The sequence below is a fragment of the Choloepus didactylus genome (assembly GCF_015220235.1).
Source record: "Choloepus didactylus isolate mChoDid1 chromosome 25 unlocalized genomic scaffold, mChoDid1.pri SUPER_25_unloc2, whole genome shotgun sequence".
Classification (NCBI taxonomy): Eukaryota; Metazoa; Chordata; class Mammalia; order Pilosa; family Megalonychidae; genus Choloepus; species Choloepus didactylus.
Genome location: NW_023637607.1, coordinates 6,749,312 through 6,764,372, shown reverse-complemented (window position 1 = coordinate 6,764,372; position 15,061 = coordinate 6,749,312). Strand labels below are relative to the sequence as shown.

Below are 15,061 nucleotides of genomic sequence, written 5' to 3'. Positions count from 1 at the left end.
CAGCATGGACAAGTAATTTTATTCTGACTAATGAGAGAAGCAAAATCTAATGGATAGAAGGAAGGTAATGCACATCTCAAAAGTTCTCATTTTCTTTTGGATGTTTTTGTTTCTGGATACCAATATCTTTGGCAATCATTTTGCAATGAGGAGCAGAGCTAGCCTGATAACAAGTAGACAAAAGGTAATGCCAGAACAAAGAAACAGAAATTAATTGAGTTTTTGAATAGTGTCATTGATTACTGAGATAACCAATCCAGGAATCTCAGAACTTCTTTTTATGTGAGGAGGTGTATTTTCCTCAATGTCAAGTTTAACTACTTGTATCCAAAAATATCCAAATAATACAAAATCCATTAGAATGTTCCATTACTATTTTAATTTTACAAATGAAGTGATCAAAGCTAAAGAGTATAAGTAAATTTACCCAAGATCAACTGTCTGTGAAAAGTTCATCTGGCTGTAGGACTTTTAACTCCACACAATGCTAAATCTCTGAGAATGGTTATAACTCCTATTAATTTTTTAATACTTTCTTCAAGCACATTGTCTGGAATATAATAAATGCTCAATAAATTCTTTTTGAATTGTGAGTGATTATGTGGTCTGACTTAACGTTAAAAAATTTCACAATATTTCCCTTACATACAGGGTCAGGACCTTACTGAATTATTATTACTGCCTCTAGTTAATATAGTGGTATAGTGAATTATGTACCCCAAATTCTATTGTTCTTAATCTGCATTCTTGTGGGTATGAACCCATCATTTTTCCCTGTGGGTGACTTTTTAAAATTCAGTTTTATTGAGATATATTCACATGACATACAATCATTCATGGTGTACAATCACCTGTTCACAGTACCATCAAACAATTGTGCATCCATCACCCCAATCTATTTTTCAACATTTTCTTTATACCAGAAAGAATCAGAATAAGAATAAAAAATAAAAATAAAAAAGAACACCCAAATCCCCCCAATCCCACTCTATTTTTCATTTAGTTTTGTCCCCATTTTTCTAATGATTGATACACTGGATAAAGGGAGTGTGATCCACAAGGCTTCACAATCACACTGTCACCCCTTGTAATCTACATTATTGTACAATTTTCAAGAGTCAAGGCTGGGTTGGAGTTTGGTAGTTTCAGGTATTTACTTCTAGCTATTCCAATACATTAAAACCTAAAAAGTGTTATCTATACAGTATGTAAGAATGCCCACCAGAGTGACCTCTCAACTCCATTTGAAATCTCTCAGCCACTGAAGCTTTATTTTGTTTCATTTCACATCCCCCTTTTGGTCAAGGAGATGTTCTCAATCCCATGATGCCAGGTCCAGATTCATCCATGGACATCATATCCTGCATTGCCAGGGAGATTTACACCCCTGGGAGTCAGGTCCCATGTAGTGGGGATGGCAGTGAGATCACCTGCCAAGAAGGCTTTGTTAGAGAGGGCCACATCTGAGCAACAAAGAGGCACTCAAGGGGAGACTGTTAGGCACAATTATAAGCAGGTTTAGCCTCTCCTTTGCAGTAAGAAGCTTCATAGGGGCAAGCCTCAAGACAGAGGGCTCAAAATGTCAAGATGTCAGTCCCCAATGTTTGTGGGAACATCAGCAACAATCCAAGTGAGGAAGTCCAACACCTTCACATCCTCCCCCAGATCCTCAGGTGGGCCCTGAATATATAGTTTTATTCTTTGCCAAATTACTTTGGGATGTGTTGCTGTTTCACTCTAACCTATCATATTTCACTTTCTATTCAAAGTTCCATGTAATTGTGGTGTTTGAACAAACTGTAGAAGCTATGTTATTTAGAAAATATAGATCCTACACCAAACAAACATTTCTTCCCTTGGTCACACATGGAAGTTGAAGTTTTAACACACGGTCAGTTTCAACCATTACTCTTTGGCCTGATTTGCCCTAGTCGTAACTTCATTCATATCTCTAATTGAAGTCTGGGCTCTTTTTCAGCCTTTTTTTTTTAACAGTTGCTGTATTCATTAATACTGACATTCATGTCTGCCAAGCTCTAGCTTGAAGTTTCATGTGTCACATAGATACCCAAAGTTTCAGAGACCAATCAGGTTATACACCAAGGAAGCAACATCTCAGAGGTTGGAAATAGCCATTACAATTCAGGAATAGATTTGACTGCTGTAAGAGATAACAGGGACAATTACAATAACCTTTTCCCTGTTGGACTGTGCTCTAAGATTCAATTCTGAGTTTACACATTGTAATTAGTCCATATTGGTGAGGCATTATAGTGTTTGCCTTTGTTTCTGGCATACTTCACTCAAAATGCTGTCTATGGAGGAAAACCTAAGATGGCAGCTAGATGAGACAGGGCAAAAAAAACACCTCCATGAAAAATACTAGATAAAAACCAGAAAGTGACCCAGAACACAAGTTTCAGTGATGCACCAGCTGGACAAGTTCTGCTAAAACCACAGGAGCCATGCACTTGGAGAAACCGGGAGTCTGCATTCTGAAACAAGTGAGTAAGCTGGCTGAAAGTCCCATGGCTGTGCTGCAGTCTGGGGAAACCAGGAGTTGGCATTTGGAGATGGACTAGTTCTTTAAAAAAAAACCCAGGAGTGGCTGCAGTTACAATGATGAGAACCATCCTGTGAAGCATGGCAGGAGCTGGCTGTGCCAACCTTTCAGTGTCTGGTGTAGAGGATAGACAGCTGCTGCTTCCCTCAGGGCCAGGGGGGCCAAGGGAAGAGCCAAAAGGAGAAAGAAACTGTGCTGCTTGCAGCCAGCTCCCCAGCGGGCTGGAGATACTCCTGCCCGGGGCCAGACCCACAGCCCAGAGCCGTGCCAGGAAACCCAGTGTGATGGGGAGTGTATCCCATGGCATCTTGCACATGCCATAATATTGGCCATGGACAATGGCCTTGGGTGCACCCACAGCTAGTTGTCCCAGAGCTGGGAAGGCAGAGCTGTGCGAAAAGGGGAGAGGGCGTTGAGATGCCCAATTCAGCCATCATTGCATCAAGCTGGGCGCGCCCTTGCATGGCCCAGCAGCCCGGGGCTTCCCTTGAGGGACAGTGCACACTTGTGATGTAGCACAGCCTTCCCTCAGCAGAGGTTCTGGAAGATCACAACTGAGAAGGGGGGCCCGCTCAGAAAACCCAGGGATGCTACGTCAATGGCAGGGACTTGTGGGTCAGAGGCAGAGAAAATCTGGGGCAAAACTGAAATGAAGGCTTAGACTCTTACAATGGTGTTGAATCTCCGGGAACACCTGGGAGGTTTGATTATTAAAGCTGCCCTGCCTCCATAACCACCCAGAGAAACACCCCACATTCAGGGCAGACAGCACCAACAATACACCCAAACTGCGTCTACCAATTGAACCACACAAGAATCATTTCCCCACACACTACAAAGACAAAGTTTAGTTGGTCAGAGTTCTTCACCTCTTGTTTTTCTGTTTCTTGCCCTACCTCTGTGTAGCCTTGTGTGATGGTCTCCTCAGATATGGTCAACCTGAGTCAGGTTTTACCAGTGCAGAAGTTCAGGTCTCAGGAGGAGGGTATGGTGTTTCCTTGAGAATGAGACCCTCCTGTGAGGCCTTTAGACTCTGTGCTTCTCCTATGCTGTCCAGCAGGTGGCACTTGCTAGCCCGCAGTTACCCCACAGATGTAAGGAGGCATGGAGCCTTTAGTTCTCCAGGTGGCCCTGACCCTGTCAGTGGCATGGCCAGCTGAAGCTTGTTTCTGAATTCCAGCCCCTGGGATCCATGTTCCCACAAGGAGGGCTACCACTGGAGTTGTGCCATGCTCCCTTGGGAAGTTATTCTTTCTGCACCCTTTCCCCTCTTGGGAAGCTATGGTGTTTAGTGAATTTTCTCCAGTGCTAGACTTATTGCTTTGTCTCTCAGAGCTATCTTAGCTCTGCTATTGCCTGGGCCCAAATTGTAATCTTTGAAGCTTTCTGTACTGGGCTTATTAGAATAATTGTATTAGAAAAAGAGAAAAAGATTAAAAAAAGAAAATGAAAAAGAAGGGCCTAGTATGGACTATTTACAGTCCTTGCAGATCTAATGGTCTATTGAAATGCTAAAAGAAAAGGAGTTGAGGGTGATTAAGGAACAATCAAGAAAGCAGTGAATTGCTTTTCAGACAAGGGTCCTTGCCCCCTGGATTTGCATATGTGCCTGATTCTGTTTGAGCCCTTCCCTTCTCTGTATTATGTTCACTGGAACTCCAAAAAGTCTGTTTTTATTTTTGTGGGTTTTTTTTTGTTTTTGTTAGCCTATCTCCTCTCCACTAGGCTGACTGCTCCAAGATTCTCAGGAGTCTGTTCTCAGTCTATCTGTGTTTGGAGTTTTAGATCAGCAGTCAGAGTTTTCAATCAGAGCTGCCACTGCAGCTCTGCCTCCTCATTCCCAGCACCAATGGCCCCTCTTCCCATGGGACTGTGCCTGGCAGGGAGGGGCATGGGCCCCCTATCCATGAGAACTTACAGATTTCACTGGATCTCAGCTGTTCCACTCATTCCTGAGTGTTATATGAAGCATGTCCTAATTCAAATTGCTCTGCAGTGTTGGGTCCGTGCAGTTCCTGGCTTTCTGCTAACTGCCCTGAAGGAGTAACAAAAACCCATACCTCACCATTCTGCCATCTTGCTGCACCCATCAGTATGAACCCATTTTTATTAAGGTCTTTCAAAGATGTCATTTTAAGTTAAGATGTGGCCCAACTGAATGAAATTGATTTAATCCTGATCATTGGAGGCCATATAAAGAAGAAGCCAGAAGCTGAAGCCAGTGGAAACTGGAAAACCATGGGGAAAGGAGAAGACATCACGATATGATATGCACAGGGATTCAAGCCATGGGACTCTGAGGATTGTGGCAAGGCAGCATCAAAATACTACAATCTTCATGGAGAAAGCAAGGCTTGTTGATAGTTAGATTTTGAACTTCTTGCCTCAAATCTGTGAGTCAATTCATTCTTGTTAAGCCAAAACTAGTTTATGGTAGTTTTGGTAGCTGCTTAGGCAGACTAATATAACCATTATATTGGAAATACTTCCTAGTGGATTAATAAAAGTAAAATAAATAAAAGTTGAAGAGAGAAAACAGGAAGAAAGCTACCATGATTCACGGGCAATATTATTATCTACAAAAAAAAAGAAAATGTCAAACAAATCTATAGAAAAACTATTAGCATTAATTAAAAACTGTTCTGCAATATTACTAAATAAAAGATCAATATTGAAATACAAATTGTATTTCAATACGCCTGCAACAATTAGAATATGTAGCAAAAATACCATTTCCAATAGCAACAAAACCTCAAAGGTTCCTAGCAGTAACCCCCTAAAAAAATATACAAAATTTTATGGAGAAAATAACAAGTTTACTGAAAAATAGAAATGAATACCTAAATAACTGAGGAAATGTGATCAGTTTATGAATTGACCACAGTTATAAAATTTTGGTAGATTCAACATGAAAAATAGCAGAGGGGATTTAAATTCTAGTTTTAACTGATGCAAAATAATGCTGGGGGAGGACTTTCATTTTCATTGTCAATTTTTTGTTACAAAAATCCTACAAAAATTCTCAAGCCTGTCTGCAATTTCACAGCTGAGAATTTCTGTACCATATATGCATGAAGCTTAATTGTATGAATTTTAACAATTGACATATATTTAATCTTACTACTAATTGCCTACATTTGTCTTCCCAGTTGTAAAATAACTCACAATCAAACGCATGCTTTTATTGTTAGCTATCATGTCAGAGATAACCCTGAAGCAGTGTAGTAGAAGTTATCCCAGGATTTTTCCACATGAAACCCTATCTTCTTTAGAGAAGAATATTTCCAAATATTGGATTTCCAGAGTGGGTTTAAAATTAACATCTACTCACAGAAACACTGCAATTCAAAATGTTCATTTCTAAGGCCCCTGCAAACCATTGGCTTATTCAGCAAACTCACAGATGAAATAATCAAGTCCCTAGGGGAAGAATCAGTGCTTCTGCTTCCATTTGCTCATTTGTGATTAAAGTACATATGAAAAGGAAAACACTTTTCAGCTCTGGTGCTTGGAATAGAGAATCATATCTGAGTCTCATATTTTTGATTCCCTGGAGGTTTGGCACTTAAAAATATTCAATGAGAGTTTAGAATTTAGAAATATGAATCATTATTAGATTAACAAGTTAACTGATGAATACAACCCAAGAAAGTTTTACTCCTTTCATTAAAAATTATATGGAAGAAGCAGAAGCCTCTGTTAGTTTGCAAAATATGGACATGGAATGAATTTAAATCATAAATTGTGCCACAGTCCATAAGACAAGATTGACTTTCCTTTTCTCTTCCTCCATTTTTTCTGTTTTAATTTTTCATGAAACTCAACCAATATTTTGATAATATAGTATTATAGGTCCCATTAAAAGGAAAAGACCAGCTTCCTAAAAATTCATGGACACATTGCCCCATTTTAAAATCTTGTCTCTAGTCCTTATGGGACATCTTTGGAAAGGATGAAAACATGCAGAATGCCTCCCACTGCTGGAATTTATATTTCTTCTCCTTTGTTCCTGTGAATAAAGGGTAATCAGTACTCAACAAATTTTTTGATTCATTGCCTAAGCTGTGTCAAGTTCTGTATATACTCTGGGGAATAAGAAATGAATGAGATTCAGAACTTTCCCAATAAGCACCATGGCTGGAGTGAGCAGGGAAGTGAAATGGCAGGTTGGGTTGATCAGGTGCCTTGTGTCTAGAGTCTTACTTTCATGATTCATACCTGGTCTCACCCATTTTTAGTTCAGGACATGGTAACTATTAGATTGAATTGCTGTGCTCTTTCCTCAACTGTAAAATAATGATAAAGTGTATTCTTCTAGATTGAGTAATTATGCAGATAAAATGAATTATGTTTCATAGATCACTTAGCTCAAAGCCAGGCACTAGGAATCCCTCCATATGGGTCATGATATCATGCATGGTTAATTCCATCCCCCTCCTACTCATCACTGAGTAGTGATCATTTGGAGTGAACATGGGCCAGAAAGCGGGATTTATTTCCTGTTATGGTGGTGAAAATGACTATGGAAGGTAAGAGAAGAGGTGAAGGAAAGCAAAATTCTGAATGAGATTTATGAGATACCCCCTAGAACAAAGAACATAAACTCCATAGGCCTATGATCTGATACATGACATTTGAGGACCACCCCCATGGCTACCTCAATGGTTATACTTGTAATAATGATGAGGAAGCAATATTCCCAACAGTCACCCCTCAATTTAATGTCTCTGATGACACTTACTGAGCTACATCTTGTTCCCTGCTGGGGTAAGACTGAGGAATGTGTGTGCAATGCCACTATTTGGCTGAAAGAAAGGTAAGGCTGAGGCTCTGACCTCAGGACTGGCAGAAAAACAGACTCAGGCATGGCCCTCCCGAGAGAGATGCCAAGTCTGGGAGGAGAGAACTCCCATGGAGCCCACTGGCCTAGAACCAGCAGTCTGAACTGTTGTAGGACACAGGTCAATTATTTGTTGTTTGTCTTTATAGCTCAATTCACAGAGCAGATAATTAGCCCTACTGGTTGACATTGTCCAGTCTCTGAGGACTTCTTAATAATAGAGCAAGAGGAAGAGAAATGTGAATATTCTCCATGGATCTGGGCCTGCCCTCTTTTCAGAAGGAAGCAGGAATTTATGCCAGAATTGAAGAATCAACTTTCAGACAACATTTTGATATACAAAAATGCAGGGAATTTTTCAAGTAATTTAGGAAGAACCAGAGCTTCCATACCACCATCTGACACTATATTTTATTTGAAAATTTATCTCTAAGTATTACTAGCTACTTGTTTCCTTTTCCGTATATCTTTTATGTAGTTTGGGGTTTTCTGCATTGAGATTAATTTGCTAATTTGAATGACAATCCAATTCTATTTTTTCTTTCTCATTGATCTATATTGACATATTAGAAAACAATTACATTTTGCACAATTATTTGGAAACTTTTCAGTTTTCTTAAATTTTGCAGGGTTCTTCAAGTCTGCAGGAAAGCTGTTTGGCAGTGTTCCAGTTATATCAACACTGAAGAAGTGGTGTCTATTCTTCCAGTCTAACTCACACGACTATTATCATGATTCAATTCCTTATGGGCTAAAGGACAGGATTTCTGGGGTTCTTTCCCACCTGAGTCTCTGTGGGGGAATCACGCAACTTAACAGCTGACTTTCATTTGAACACACAAACAAGAAAACAGTGGAGTGCCAGAAAGATGTAATTCAGATTCTTTTACAGTCATTTGGAACCATAGGCTAGAGCCAGCAGAAACTCAAGGGAAAGGATTTAAGAAAGGGCATGAACATGAGGTAGCAGGGGAGAGGATATGGGAAAAATCTTAGATGCTGCCCACCAACCAACTTCATCATCTGTCAGCACAGTTGACAGCAACAGCAACAGCAACAAGACCTGGTAGATATATCTGTGGTTTCCAGCTTAATCTCCAACACATATCACCACAATGCACTGGGCAAAAAATCCCTGAGAAGGAAAAGACACATGCAGAGTTCCCTCTGTATCTGTTCCACTGCAGACCTCAACATGATGCATTTTCCATGCAGTCAGAATATACATCCTTGTAACCCTTAAACCAGCAGGGTCAGTATATCAACATCAGGCAACACCACAGCCATTCCAGCTGCCAAAATTCATCAAATATCCTCAGAGGCTGCAATTTCTGCTTAGCCAAAGACTTACCTTTATTGACACCGTATATTCTTTAAAATTTTAAGTTTACAAGTCCTGATGTCTTTCATAAAAGGTGGTTTTGAGTGATATTGTTTTATTAGTTGTTAGTAGATCTGCCTAGTAGGGAACTCTGAGATTTGTTTGCCAATTACTAATTAGAAGAAAACCTAAATATTTATCATGAATTAGAATTGATATGGAGAAAAGGATGCTATTTACAAGATAAAATTAGAGAAATATTAGAGAGTAGCAATTTAGAGATCAAAAGACCTAATGGCAGGTGTGTACAGGTGAATTAAAGGCTGAGAGGCCATGCATTGAGACATTTTAGAATGCTGGCGCTGTAGTGAGTACAAGACATCCCATTATGAGTTCCTGTCAAAGGAAAGATTCATGGAAACTAAAGAGAACGCAGTTTGGGCACTGTTTTCTTTTTCTAGCTTCTAAAATAAATAGCATACAATGCGTTGGCTTTATACCACGAATTGATTGGCTCAGAAGGTTAGAAGACTTGCTTCCTTTTAGGTCAGTTTCCTTGCTTTATGGCAACTTTTGTCTTTCCTTGGCTTTTCCATCAAATTGCAATGAACATGGTAGTGTATTCTCTTTATTCTCTTTCTCCTCTGGGTTTTGTTGACTTCTGCCTTCTGGTTGTTCCCCATGACTGTTATTGCCATTTGACTTTCACTCTTTTATGAAAGACTCCAATAATATGGCATGAAACCCACCCTGACTCTGTTGGACCACACATTAAATGAAGTAACATATTGAAGAAATCTTATTTATAATAAGTTTATACCCACCAGAATGGGGACCATGACCAAAACATATCCAAACTGGGGTATATGATTAAAACCACCACATAAAGTAAAAATAAAAATGTTCTTTATGATTTTCCCAATTCCTGCTCACATGTGTGTCCTTCAGGAAACATAGTACTACAGGTTTTCAATACATATTTGGAAGTCCAATTGAGGAATTTCCACCCACATTTTTAATCCCAGTGTTATTCATAGAACTTATGAAAATATACCCATTTTACTATATTTATTATCATGCACCTAAAATTAGATAATATATAATATATCCCTCTGAATGCCCCTAATAATAAAAACAAGCACATCAGATATTTCTATTCATGACAGTTTTTATATTTTTGTATAGAGGATTTAGTGGAAAGTAGGAAGGAAAATGCTGACTATAAAGAAGGCAATGTATCTTCATATATTCTTTTGCAATAATGGATGCCTTACTCGTTATTTTGAAAGTGGATATGGGATATATCTCTGCCTTCACAGTACTAGCTTTTCAGTACAGAAACAAATGGTATTTAGCTCCTGCATTTATACTGTTCTTGTTCTAACTGTGTAAATGTTAAATTTTAAAGATTTGTCCTGCATCCAGGTTAAACACATGTAAGTTCAAATAATTTATGAGAATGGGATGATCCTTAGAGTAGATGGTCACAATGAAAATATCTATATTTAATGAGTTTTTACCCTGTGCATAAATTATTTCTGTAATCCTAAAGTAATGTCAGTGAAACTGAGTATGATTAGAAATGAAAAGACAAAGGAATTGGAAGTTATATAAAATGTCCTACTCCACAACTATTCTACTGCAACTCCAAAGATAGCCAAAGGGACAATATTCAGAAAAGAGTTACGAAGAGAATGCAAAACAATGAAAACTATGAAAAATACTGTGACATAAGTGGCATATTTGAATTTCTAGGTATTTGTTGTCTCTGTCTTTTCTTATCCACAAATTTAAAACTTGGCACAGTGTAGAGATTATGGTATTCTCCTGAGTATCCTCCCCAGGGCCCTCTTGATGTCCCTGTTCCTCAGGCTGTAGATGAAGGGGTTCAGCATGGGGGCAACCAGCAGATACATCACCGAGGCCACTGCACTCTTCCTGGGTGGATGTGAGTAAGCTGAACTCAGGTACATGCCTATGCCTGTCCTATAAAATAAGCAAACAACTGACAGGTGAGAGCCACAGGTGGAAAAGGCTTTATACTTCCCACCTGAAGTTGGGACTCTCAGGATGGATGAAACAATCCTAGTGTAAGAGAAAAGAATCCCAGATAATGGCATTCCAGCAAAGATGGCACCAATAAAGTACATTAATATGTTATTGGAGGAGGTGTCAGAACAGGCAAGTTTGAGGAGTTGAGGAGGATCACAGAAGAAGTGAGGAATCTCCACATTTGAACAGAATATTAGTTGTGACACCATGAAGTAGTGCAACTGTGAGTCCAAAAGACTGATGATAAAAGAGCAGGCCCAGCAGGCCACACAGTCTGGGGTTCATGATAACTGGATAGTGGAGGGGGTGACAAATTGCCACAAACCTGTCATAAGCCATCACAGTCAGAATCAGACTGTCCAAACCTCCAAAAAGATTAAAAAAGGACAACTGTATCAGGCAGCCTGTATAGGAGATGGCTCCTCTGTGAGTGTAGATATCCATAAATATCTTTGGGACTGTGGTAGAGGTGAAACCGAAGTCAGCCAAGGACAAGTTGAAGAGGAAGAAGTACATGGGGGTGTGGAGGTGGGAGTCAGAGACGATGGTCAGCATGATGAGTAGGTTCTCCAGCACTATGACCAGATACATGAACAAAAACAGCCCAAACAGGATGGGTTGTAGTTCTGGGTCAGCCGAGAGCCCTAAGAGGATGAATTCTGAGACACTGGTTAGATTCTCTGGTTCCTTGAAGCAGAGCCGTATTTGGAGGGAAAAATAAGGTTTTGTTATAAGTGTACATATACCCATCATTGTGTCTTTATTTCTGATTCAAGTAATTAATATACAAAATATTCACCCTTGAGGAATACACACTCTGGTAACTTAGCAATACTTCTCAGTTGTTACAAACCCATTCTTCTTAGAACCACTTTTCATTACATTTTTTTCTGCTCACTGGCTTCTCTAGATACCCACTAAGGACAATGGAGTGAGGATATAGACTTGAAAAAATCCATGAATGCAGTTAAATATGTTTTCCACCCTTGAAGAAATGAAAGGAATAAGAAATATTGTTCTCCTTTTAAGAATAAAAGCACCTTTCCTTAAAAGGTCCCTTCTATTTAAAGGACCTTAAGAAGCAGTCAGATGTGTTTTATTTTATCAAAATGCCATGAAATAAATTCTTTTGATTTTGAGCAATTTTATTCATACCTTATGTAACTATGCAATAAATAGTCTGATGTCATTTTTTGGATGTTTGATTCCTGATAGCACTTAAGGCTCACCATCAATATTACCTCCACTCCACATATAGTTATGGTGATAAGAAATCCTGGTGATCTCTCCTTTAGTATTAACCAGAGATTAAAACCATGGAAGAAAAAGTCCTAGAATGAGGACTCTGAACTCAGTCTCACCTTCTAACCAGGATAGAATCACCAGCCCCACACCTTCTATCCCTTCCTCAAGCCAGTTTCAGACCAGCTTTGGAGGCCTATCCTGCTCTACCCAAACAACCACCTTATGCATGTTATAGCCTTTCCAGACACTCTTGGTGTGTGTGCACATGTGTGAGTACATAATCCATCTTGACATCTGAACTACACTTGACATCATGGTCCATCCTGTGGCTTTAAAAGAGTCAGAGAAGCCTAGAACCTGAAAATGTGATTCTATACTAATGGTAAGTGTATTTCGGTGATTGATGTTTATAGGTAGTAATTTAACTTACAGAGATTTTTGGAAGAAATTAAGTAAAGTAATATAGAGAGAGTACACAGTGTGGTGTTCAATTTTGTAGTTGGTATTTATAAATACCCTGGTTCTGTTAAAATATATGGAAGCCCAGGCTACACTCTAGAAGTAATAAAATCAGAAAGCCTATGTAGGAAGCCCTTGGTGATCTTAAGTACATCTAGAGCTAAGAATTACTGCCATAGAAAAATGCCAGGGTCTTAGTAAATGGTCCATTAATTTTACCTGCTATTATTATCATAAATAGCCAAGCATTATATTAAAATGCAAACATTTAAAATATTTTCTTCATGTATTATAGAGACTGGAAGAATTGCCAATAACATTTGATTTTTCCTACTATCCCTGCATTATCTATTTTACTTGCAATTCTGTACCTCTAAGACAATCTCTCTCATGAATGTAATTGTTATATTTCTACCTGATAATGTTTACCTGATAATGTTTCTATAATGTTAGTATTGATTTAAGTACCAATAAATAGTTTTCTTATAAATGTACCTAAATTTTCTTTTAATATACACATCACCCCACAAAATATTCTAATTAGCAACATTGTGCTTTATGTCTATGTGAGGTACACATGTCTCATTAAAATCTAGTTTATGTGATGCATGGTATTGCCTGGGGGATTAACTTCACTTTATCAATTTCTTATGTTAACAACACTTTCAAAATTCTCCTTCCCCTCTCCATTCAAAAAATTAAATTTTTAATAACATAAATTCATGAAGGCTACTAATAATAATATTGATCTATGCTTGTTTAATTTCGCTATTAATTACTTATATTTCTTTCACAATATATAAATGAAACATAATTAAATTCTTGTTCTTATTGCTATGTCCTAGATTCAGGAGTACACCTGATGTCATTCTAGAAATAATCATCTTATGATTGCTCCACATGAAATTTCTATCTTGTATAGGAAATAGTTATATTCTCATACTCCAAATTTGTTTAAAAATGAAATACTACTTGAGGAAAACACAGTGGTACACTTTTTATTGTATAAAAATCTCTTTAAAAGAGTAGCTTATTTGGCTAATTCACAGGTGAATTCACTCCTTGTCAAGAGGAGAAATCTACGGTTGTGCTTCAGTTTGCTCTCTAAGACCAAATCAGCTTTTAAGAAGAAAAATATTCATTCCTCTTTGGTGAAGGGGACATAACCCAAGTACAGGAGCTAGAGAATCAATATAGGAGTCCCATATTTTCCATCCCCTGGAATTTTTGACACTCATAAATATCCAATCACATTTTTAATATTAGATTTTAATGACTGCTTGAGGAGTAGATATGTTGGTGGAATACTACCCCCAAATATTTAGTTACTTTTTATTTTCAGTTACATGAAAGAGGTTTAAGCCTATGTTATCTCAAAACATGGGATGATGAAATAATTGGAAATCCTAAAATGTGTCCCAGACTACACAGTGGTCCTTCTCCATTTAGTCTTATTGCTTTAATTTTTATGGCTATCTGCCAAAAACATTTTAAATAATATAATGCTGGAGAGGCTATTGAGTGAAGAATATGTTCCATACAAAAGTCACAACACAGAACATTAAAGCAGAATTGTTTCCTTGACTCAAGGCCTACTGCATCTCCATGGAGAGATGAACACACAAGTAGGAATCCACCCATTTTGTGGGTTCCATAATACTTGCAGCTCTCCCTGTGAACTAAAGAAGTAAAATCGATATTTAACAGAGATCTTTTTTAAATTTGGTTGCCTATTCTGCCATGCACTGTGTAGGCTCTTGGGAATGAGATGAATGGCACTGAGTGATTTCCCTCCAACCAGTCTGACTGGAGAGACAAGACAGCAAAATTGCAGTTTGGGTTGCCAGGGGAGAATAGTGTTCAGTTTCTCATTACCCAGACAAAACCTGGCTTCACTCCTTTCTACACCAGCACTTGTTAAAATATAATAAAAGTGGCATGCACATGTCCTCATCTGTAAAATAGCAATAATATTTGCATATGTATCTTAGGGGGGATTATACTTTTGAAAGGAAGAAGGTGTTTAGAAGAGAGAGGTCAGTGCCTTGCACTAGGAAGCCGAAAATAACTCTGTGATATTCCGATTTTTGTCATCCTCCTTGTCATCAGTATCATAATCCTAACCTTGAAAATTTTAGAGTGCTTAGTGGACAGATTATAGTGACCCATTTCTTTTCTAGGGAGGTTATTTCAATGGATGGTGGAACCAGTGGTGAAGAGAATTAGGAATGACAGTAATGAATTCCCTCTTAGAAATAAGAATTATATTCCATAGTGGACAGATTATAGTGACCCATTTCTTTTCTAGGGAGGTTATTTCAATGGATGGTGGAACCAGTGGTGAAGAGAATTAGGAATGACAGTAATGAATTACCTCTTAGAAATAAGAATTATAGTCCATAAGCCTCTGAACTGAAACTTTATATTTCAGAACCCACTCATTTGGCTATCTCTTCTGCTTTGTTCTAATGATAAGGAAAACATGCTCACACACACATATTACTACATCCAGTACCACCTATGGAACTCACTGGGCTCACCTGTGCTTCCCCAGAGGCATGACCAAGGACTGTGGATCCAT

General features: G+C 38.4%; 1 protein-coding gene across 1 annotated transcript; it reads right to left on the bottom strand.

The window, feature by feature from the left end:
* Nucleotides 1–10,538: 10,538 nt before the first annotated feature.
* Nucleotides 10,539–11,529, bottom strand: LOC119525562 (putative gustatory receptor clone PTE01). The gene is given in 2 exon segments (XM_037824332.1): nt 10,539–11,025; nt 11,027–11,529. Coding segments are annotated over 2 exon segments (990 nt in total).
* Between the last annotated feature and the right edge of the window lie 3,532 nt (nt 11,530–15,061).